Genomic DNA, 9,857 nt, shown 5'->3' with positions numbered 1-9,857 from the left:
TTCTCTCTCTCTCTCTCTCTCTCTCTCTCTCTCCCTTTCATTATCTCTCTCCCTTTCTCTCTCTCTCTCTCTAGCTCTCTCTTCCCCGCTCGCTCTCGAGTCTCTCTCGTTCAATATGGCACCGCCCGCCACCACCGTCGCCGCCACTACCCTACCACCACTCTGCCGACGTTGCCGACGCCGGACGTCTCTCGTTTCGGCGGAATATCGATAGCGTACGTCGACCGAACGACGGGGTACGCTCGAATAACACTCACGAATTATGAGCTGCCCCTATACTACTACGCTGTTACGTGATTATCCGAGTTATCCGGAGCATACGTAATATGGCTATTGACTGGCGCGCTCCCCGGATGCAAAAGTATAGCAAAACGCGGAACATTCCGTTCTCGCTGCATCGCTCTTTTACTAAATTAGCTCGATTACTATCCAGCTTTCTCGTGGAAAGTGGAGAAAGAATTATTAAACATTGTACAAACATACGTGCGCGCGCGCGCACGATGTCTGTGATACTTGAGAAGCCAGGTCTATACATGTCGGATGAAATATCATCGTAGATTAGATATCTATAACAATTACAGTCACTCAAAAATCTTTCGAGATATATATGTATGTGTGTGTCAGGTTCTATTAAAGTGATTTTAATCCACAAGTTAAAGTCATTTCGTTTAAAAAACTCAAGTTACGCAAAATCGGAAAAAGCATTAAGATTTCTAACGCAACTGTTTCTTCGCAAAAGTCTCGATCCTCGGAACTAATGTTTCTGCAATTAAATTTTTCGAAACACATACAAGTTTCTATTTCGTTAAGATGCAGTGAAAATTCACCAGTATAATGGTGCGACATGGTTGCAGTGAGAAACATCGTTTACGGTTGTGCACCGATCGAAACTCGTATTGTGGTTTTAGGAGGGTAGTTCACCCCATTGCTGCCGCTTTCAAACAGTTGTGACTAAATCGACATTGTTACTAAATCGCCATTAACTTTTGGCAAGTGGTATGACCAGAGTGTTATTTATACCACGAATACATAGAGATATTGCTTAAAACAATTCGATTCCGTAGTACACAAACTATTAGAAAATAGGTATATTAATGTCGCATTTCGTTCCTGTATAGATTTTGCTCCGTTTAACTTCAATGAAGATACAATTGGATTCATTTTTCATTTTTTATAATTATAAGTTTATCAAATATATATTTGAATTCATCTATTAATTAAATATAATAAGGTCTAATAACTATAAGACTCACGAACAATATTATTGCTGATGCTTTTTCAAGTGCTGCTCTACTTACACTTATAATTTATATATCTTGCACGTCAATAAAGTTTGTTATTATTATTCATTTATTTAATGTGTTCTCCAAATTTTTTGGAATGGAATCTTAACATTCCAAAGAAAATTAAATCAGTCTTGAAAAATAGTGGCTCAATTTTCAATCTTTAAAAGTGAGATTTCATTCTTCAGAGTGAGATTTTAAAAGTGAGACTTTAAAAGTTTTAGAAAGTGCGTATATAATATTAAGTATGGGAAAAAGTTCGTGGCGTTTTTTTAATGCCATCTAATGGGAAAAACGCCACGAACTTTTTCCTAATATATCTTTTCTATTTTTTTCATAATAAATACGTGAGTAATAAAACTCGAGAATATGAGATATTATTTCTGAATATTCAACGCATTTTTGTTTGAAAGATTAATATCGTTAATTTGCTATATTCTCTTTCGATGGCTCAATAAGAAGGCGTGTATATAAGGGAATCTAAATTTACTCGAGTTCTGAACTTTGTTTAATTGCCAAAGACTACGCGACGATGATAAATATCCAGTGCGTGACACGACACGCTTCTTCCTTGATGAAATGTGGTCGGGAATCACATTTTTTCACGTATTGTTCTTTGAACAATCAATAGTTTAACAACTCGATATCATTATTATATATTGCGTTAGTAATAGCTGTGCGAATTATCTTTTGGATATTTAAAAGTTAGTTCTAAAAATTACGTGTACAACTTGATTTCATTAATTTCATTACTTATGTTTTAAGCAATGTTAATCGCAATTCATGATCGAAACGTCGTAAAAAACATATCGATGTAATACACATTTTTTATAATTGGAATCTATTTAACGTAACCCGGATTATAAAATTCCAAAACAAAATTCCGTTTATCCTCTGTCTGCCAATTGAAGCAACTTTAAGTAAAGACTTAAGTAAAGATCTTATTGCGACGCAAAGTATGATAGTTATATAATCTCTAAACGTTTAAGTTTAATCAGAATGTCTTTAAAGAAAGAATTTCTTCTTCTGTACGTCATTACCGATAAATCCTCAAATTTTGGAGATTTAATTTATCTTTTAAATTCATCTATTGCATTAAGATAATTTATAGGATTAAAGCGAGATTAACAAGAACAGTAGTGACGAAGAGGAATGTACGCGAGATCGGCAGGATGACTACAATGTGATAGCATATGTAAATAAATGACTGGAGGAGAGGGGAAAGTTGGATGGGCGATGGTCGTGAAGGGAAAGGATGAGGAAGAACTTTGGAGAAGGGGGGGGAGGCAGAGTTTGCGCTTGCAAGGCGGACTTGGCGCGTCAGGTTAGGTAACGCGTATCCATGACGGTTTTTCCCCCGCGGAGAAAGTTAGTCTAGGCATACTTCGACCGTAAAATCGCTTCTCGGTGTACAGCGTCCCTTTCTTCTCCCCCTCCTCCCTCTCTCTCTCTCTTTCTCTCTTTTCTCATAGGACTACTTATCTAATCAAACATTTTTCCTAATTTCGTTATTCCGTTCCAATCCTCTTTGATTCTATTTGAAAAAGATTAATTATAAAATTTGGATTAATTGATGCTTTCTCACAAATCGTTTTGCGTGGCATTTTTTTCACTCAGATTAAGACGCGAGGATTTATGAGACAAATTTATAATTTTCATTTGTTTCATTATATTCTCATTAAATATTTTTATTATAATTTAATTTTTAATTTTATTTATACAGACATATTCATATTTAAATACGTTATACAAAATTCCGTCACTTTTTTGTATTATTCGATCATTGTATAATCTTCGTGGCTTGAGATTATTCCGACGATATATTATACAAAAACTAGATGATTTTTCTCTCTACTTTCTCTCATTATCGTGTCATATTCTGCAAGAATGAGTAAATCCTCCTTCTTAAGATCGCACAACAATACTCTACTACGGATTTTTGTGATATAATCTTCGACTTTCAATCGCATCTTTTTATTCGTCAAATTAACATCAAAATACGAGATTTGATTTGGTAAGGCACCTCATTTTCTGAATGATCGAAACGCGCTAGATTTACTTATTTAACTTTATTTTGCATTTAGAATCTCGCATAAATATATAAATCTTTATATATAAATTATATTTTGTTTTGGCATAGTCTCAGAATTTAGGCAGTTCTCATATTTTATTCGATCCCGCTTGCCGACAGTCAGTGGACAGAATATAAATCTCGCGCGTGTAAAAGTCGTTTATGATTTATAGTTAAATCGCTCGAAGAGGCTTGACTGAAGCTTTACTTTCGAGAAACGATCATAATTGTTTTCGTGGCCACGTTGGCACGCCGTCGTTCTCGGAGAGTCTAAGAATCGAAAAGTCTCCGACACGAACGATCGGTTTAGCAACAAGTGCGGCGGTCACTGAATTCCTTGGACGCGACCAGCTTGGCGCGATGGCCATCTTTGTAAGCGCGCGGGGAAGTACTCGACGCGACATCTTTCAGTAGCGTAACGAATCCTCGCTTTTGGTGATCATTTCCGGGTACGCGCGCGAAGTGACTCAAACGCGGTCATTTCTAGAAAACAGTTACTCCTTTATGTATGACGCAGAGCGGAAAATCCGATGTAAGTCATAAAAGCTTTAAATGAAATATTGCAAGTTAATTAACGATACAATTTCTAATGCACTTGTCTTATAGATGTATGAAAATCGATCTCCGAGTCTTGACACGCTCATTCTAATCGGCTTTCTTGAGGTGCGTGTACACGATCTATTAAGACCTATTATAAGAAAGACTTTCTACAAGAAAACAGATGATCGTGACTATCAGCTAATCTCAGTGGAGCGGCGGATTAACAATTTTCACGCGAAAGTGTAGAATTGGTCAGAAATTGGGAATTAGCAAAGATCGCGAACGAACGCGATTACTTATTCTCGTCGAAAATTGGAAATGATCTCACAATCATTGGGAAGTAAATGAATGAGTTTCACATATTTGCCCACGAAAATATTCTTTGAAAATTTATGAAATCGAGAAACGAGGGGTATTTTTTGTGTCTGATCGATTTTTGTTTGTATAAATTTTTCGCAAGTTCGAATGAATCATATACTATATTTTATTATTTTTCAAAATGAAATTTAAACATTTGCTCTAAAAAGTTGAAAGTATGTTTGTGAATTTTTAGAAATTTTTGAATCATTTTAAGTAGATGAAAAAATCGACGGCGGATTTCAGATGATGAGCACTGTTTTGTGCCTGGCCTACCAAACATGTTCTATCAAAAGGGTTAATACAACAGTATCAAGATACCTTTCATGTCTTTGATATTCAATATTCTATATTTTACCTTAAGCCCAAGGTAACGTCAACATTACGAAAATGTGCTCAAGGCTTAAGCGTCGTAGAATTAACGTTTTTGGAGTAAATAATCTTTTTTCGAAAACATTTAGATGCACAAAAACCAGGAAAATCTTAAAGATTCAAAAAATCAAATGTATGAAATTTCCATAATAAAAATAATCGATGATGCTGATAACTGTTGACGTGATTTTACCGAGTCGCGCAATGATTCGCGAAACAAGTCGATGCATTGTCATCATCATCATTGTCGTTGATGACAACGACGACGACATGATTATAAAACGCTGTGATAACGGTACGCGTATTTTCTCCCCTTCCGACGAAGCGATGGAAAGACGGAAGCATCGCCGTGTAACTGGGTCAGTCGCAGACGACGACGATGACGATAGGGGAAAAGAAAAAGAGACCTCTTGTCCATCATTGGCATAGTACACGAGCGCACTGCACGTAAGTGCGTAAACGCGTATTTACGTACCGCTAACCTGCCTTCTAAAGCCGCTTGCGTGTTTTACCGTCTCCATGTACCGTTATGGGACGTTAGAGTTAATCTCTCTTTCTCTCCCTCCCCCCTCTCTTTGTAACAAACATAAAAATGTTTTGATGCTGCGTGTAAAAATTTCTGTTAAGTTATAAATAGTAATGAGATACATTAACGATCATGAAGATCTATTTAAACATATAAAGGATAATATATTCGATAGAATACTTTTTGTGGAGATACTTTATGAGTTTGCGAAATACAATAAATACACTAAATAAATTGTTGCATGCTGAAATTGTTTACTAAATGAAAAATAAACTGGCATTGGACACCCAGACAATATGCCTAAAAGATGTTATGAAGACATTATAAAGAGGTCATCTTCATAGATAATGTTGTTTAGACATCCTTTTTAAATTATTATGATTCACTGAATATTTTTACTATATTTTTAAAGATATTGATGCGAGTGACTGACTGTTGAATTAACTATGAACTACTGAGAAAACTAATTTCAATAATTTTTTTAACCGATAATTTTTAATTAAAGACATTTATCTATTATCTGTATACACATCCGTTTACAAATATATATTAGATAAAAGTTCATGAGTTCCATCATTCTTTCATACATAAAAAAAAGTATAATACTCTTATCATAAAGTAGCGTTTCACATCGCACTTTGTACTTGATTTTGTCGTCGCGAGAAAATATCGTTTTCGTGATATGTAAAGATACATGTATTTGGAAATGTACAACAAAACACAAGACCTCGAGTCTAGCTTTAATGGATAATATAATTATAAGGATAGTAATAAAAATAACTTTTGATTTTACAGATTCTAAAATGAGATTAGAAGAGGATCTGGTGATCCGCAGGAGCCGACCCACGATGATCTCCGCCAAATATCGCGCCCGCGAGGAACGTCGCCGTCTGCTCAAGATTTCCGCCGGCAAGCTGAGGAGGATCGAGGACCCTGAAGCGAGCCTGTGCCGATCGGTTCTCATAAATAATGCGGTACGACGGCTGCAGCGTGAAAATCGGGACGAGAAGACACGAAGTTACGGTACACTTCCAGTAGTGGCGTCATACATGGACGACGCTAGTAAGGAAAATAACATCGCCGGGAATCTCATCGCCGACGTAACGGACGAAGAAACTTCTTCTAGGAAAAGGTATGACATTGGCCAAATACAATAATTTCGCATAAATTTTACTTTAATAGAATTTTAATTATAATTTGGGACTCTCTTTTGCATGCACTCTAAAAAATATCAGTGTAAATTTAACGTCGGTAATCTATGTAATTCTCATCGTGTTGGTGCTAATATTAACATCAACGTGACATCAATCATGATATGGATTTATAACCGTTGATGTGTCACACTTTAAAATTCATAGTGTTAAATTCACATCATGTTGATGTTAATATTAAGAATTATATATAGATACTGCATGAAGTTAGATCCATACTTATGTGTGAATTTTCTATCAAAGCATAGCTTTTTGTTTCGAATTTTTATCATAGAATAAGTGCAATTTTTGCAAACTAATCATGTCGATATTATTTGTGATGAAACGTAGGTTGGCTGACGATTCGAGAAACGACGAACTCAATTCCAAGCGGCATAGGCACGATGACTTGGATTTGCAAGACGACGTATTCAGTGACTTCTACATCTTGCCACCGACGCCACGTTTGCTCTCGCATATCGATGAAATTCAGCCAGAAGCAGTAGTGTCACATCATAACGGCAATCACCCTCTGGGCTTTCCGGAGGATCGCTTGAGCGGCGGCGTGGCTGACGTGCGATCGAACGGCACGATCATCAGTACAAGTAGCACCTCCACAACGACTAACGGCATTGGAGTCGACAGCGCGACAAGCTGCCATTCCGTGCTTTTCCCCGTCGTCGGAGATCTCGACGACACGAGCGTACAACTCTCGAGACCAGGAACTGATATGATGGAGGTGGCCGACGTAGTCGATCCCGATCGGCTTTGTGACTTTTCTAGATTCGCCGACTCGGCGAAGACGCTAGAAGAACGCCTGGCCGAGCTGCAGTCTTTGGATGAGCATTTCGATCTTACCAAGTTTGAGCGTAACAACAATCAGAGTTGCGGCCGCGCCTTCCATGACATACAGACCTTCCACAGCCTCGTGCCAGGTCTAGAAACTTAGACGACGGTACTATATCTCGAGCCAACGATGCTGCAGGACGCCAACAGTGACGTGATGTCAGCTTCACGACACACAGAATCGCTTGATGAGGAATCACATGGTGAATCTCGCGTTGGTCTTACCCTCGTGCGCTCGTAGATGGAAAACGCGTGATCAAACGCATGCCGAGTTAAGTACTCCGAAGAATTTTTTTACCGTGGGCAAACAGATGGGCTAAATTGTATATTGGACCGTGTGGTTCCACTATTCATCTATTGATATTAGACTCGCAACAGAAATTTTAAAAGAACGTGCAAAAAAAATTTAGAAATATTCAAATTTCAATTGATTGACGACAAGAGTTAACAAAAAATGAAATTTCGAAATGGAATATAACAAAAATAACATCTGTTGTTACAATGTTAGTAAGATTAGAAAATATAATTGATTGTGACTAACATTTTCAACTTAATATCGGAATTGTAATTGAAAGTTTTATTATTTAATCTTAATTTGTTGCTACTTTAAAGATTCAAATTAAATTTAGTTATCAATAAATAGATGATATTAAGTAATGTGTATGATAGACGATACCGCCATAATGTATGCACGGTATTTCGGTCATATCACATATTGCTTGCAAGTCTGACTCATGCTGGTAATAATCTACTTACAGCACTGACTCAATGTTGAATGAACCGCCACATGAGATACCTAATAACACAGTGAATGTACACCGCTCTTTAATTGGTTTAGCAATAATTTTAGTGAGAATTTTAGTGAGTGTTTTATTAATTCAACGACTTATATATACAGAATCATGAATAAATTTTTTTATATCATTTTTTTATATCATTTGTTGTTTTAATAACGATGATATTGCAAAATTAAGAATCGATCTTTGCAGTGCGATTTTATGTTGGCAAACAAGGCTTCGTTCTTTAATTGCCACGCTTAATCTATTTATATGCGATAATATCAATTCAATATTTAAAGTTAAGTTTAGTTGGCTGATGACACTGAGACACGACGTATTTCAACCAACTTATATTTTTAATCCTTTTCCTTTGTAATATAAGAAGATGCTTTTCTTTATAACAAGTTTTTTTTTCATGGAATAATATCTCTTTTTCTCCTTTTCTCCATTTTTTCTTTTATTTTATATATTAAATTTATTTTTTTCGTAAAACTTTTTTTAATAAATCGCAGGGTTGGTAAAGACTAATTTTTTTTTTTAAGAATAAAACATTGTGTTTTTTCTTAAATATATTTTTAATGCTTAAAAAATATGCTTTAAATAGTATTATAAAAAAATATATTTAAAGCATATTAAAAACATCAATTAAACATGTTTTAGGACCGATTGCACCAACATTACTTTGATTTTAAGTGAAACTTAAAATTTTCTCTGTCTCTGTCTCTTTTTTTATTTTTAAAACAAGATTGAATAGAGAGAGTTTTAAGTTTCACTTAAAGTTCAAGTAACGTTACAACCGAGCCCTAAACTGTTTAAAACACGTTTAAAACATGTTTTTTTTAAAACCACTCCTGATTAAATCATTACAAATCTAATTGCAAATGTATAGTAAAGTTCTAATTTGAACTTTCGAAATTTATATGTCGACACTGTTAATGATCTTGTACGCGCAATTATGAGTCAAGCTGCTGATGTCTTTGGTGACTCCTTGTCCTTCGCGTCGTTCGGCCCAACCTTGCCCACGGCCTGAATTGCCTGAAATACGTTGAAGCACTTCGCGCAGTGCCGAAGCGTCATGGAGATACATGCTTGCATGCTGTTCTCCACCGAACATAAACTCTCTCGGTACCGACGCAATCTTCGGCATGGCACACACAAAACGCGCACGTGTGCACACATTGTTTGTATATACACAGATAGATTTTTAATAACACGTTAAGGATATAGGCTGAATTATATATCGAGAGAGATAGCACACTGAGACAGATATGAACGCGCATGGAAAGCAACTTAGCGCCAGTAAGATATGAAACTTGGAAAACGTTTCCGGACATTGAAAGTAATGTTAAAATGTCATATTTCTTGCTGAGCGCAAATGTATGTTACCGCGAATGTCTTTGACCGCTGTTTTATTCAAAGATGAGATATGAAAATCGCCGCGAACGTATATCTTCCATGTATATCAAATGGTGTTAAGTGCGCTTTCTGCGCGATTTTTTCTCTGCGTTGCGTTCGAGAGCATTGCTCTACAGCGAATTCTCTTTGATTAGCCATATAGAAAACCTGCAATCTTTGCAATACGGTTTTCTCTGTGGAAAAATCTGAAATTTAATATTGTTATCAATATAAATTTCGGCACTCCCGGATGCGAATGACTGTTTTTCAACGGTGGTTCTAATGCGGTGCAATTCATTCCGGAGCACAGTCCTCCGTAAGCCGTCTTGTAAGCGCGACGAAAGACACGCTATCGCGTAACGCCACAACGAGCCTTAGCTGTTGTACGTTATTACATTATTTTTAATGATATTTCTTTATGTTCGAGGAGTAGACGTCTTAGCAAGCAATAGCTGTACTTTCCTACTGGTGCTTTCCTCTCTCTCTTTTCTCTTCTAC

The 9,857-nt window shown here is 36.4% G+C and overlaps 1 protein-coding gene across 1 annotated transcript in view; it reads left to right on the top strand.

Annotated features, from left to right (window-relative positions):
• LOC105618893 overlaps window positions 1–7,288 on the top strand; it is a 38,435-nt gene extending 31,147 nt beyond the window's left edge. The window contains exons 2-3 of the mRNA XM_012200423.1: window positions 5,945–6,281; window positions 6,691–7,288. Coding sequence (XP_012055813.1) covers window positions 5,945–6,281; window positions 6,691–7,288 — 935 coding nt within the window. The remainder of the gene's footprint in view (window positions 1–5,944; window positions 6,282–6,690) is intronic.
• Window positions 7,289–9,857: the final 2,569 nt, after the last annotated feature.

This window comes from Atta cephalotes, assembly GCF_000143395.1.
Source record: "Atta cephalotes unplaced genomic scaffold scaffold00018, whole genome shotgun sequence".
In the NCBI taxonomy this organism is placed as follows: domain Eukaryota; kingdom Metazoa; phylum Arthropoda; class Insecta; order Hymenoptera; family Formicidae; genus Atta; species Atta cephalotes.
Note: the sequence above shows the minus strand (reverse complement) of the source record. Positions and strands in the feature narration are given on the sequence as shown.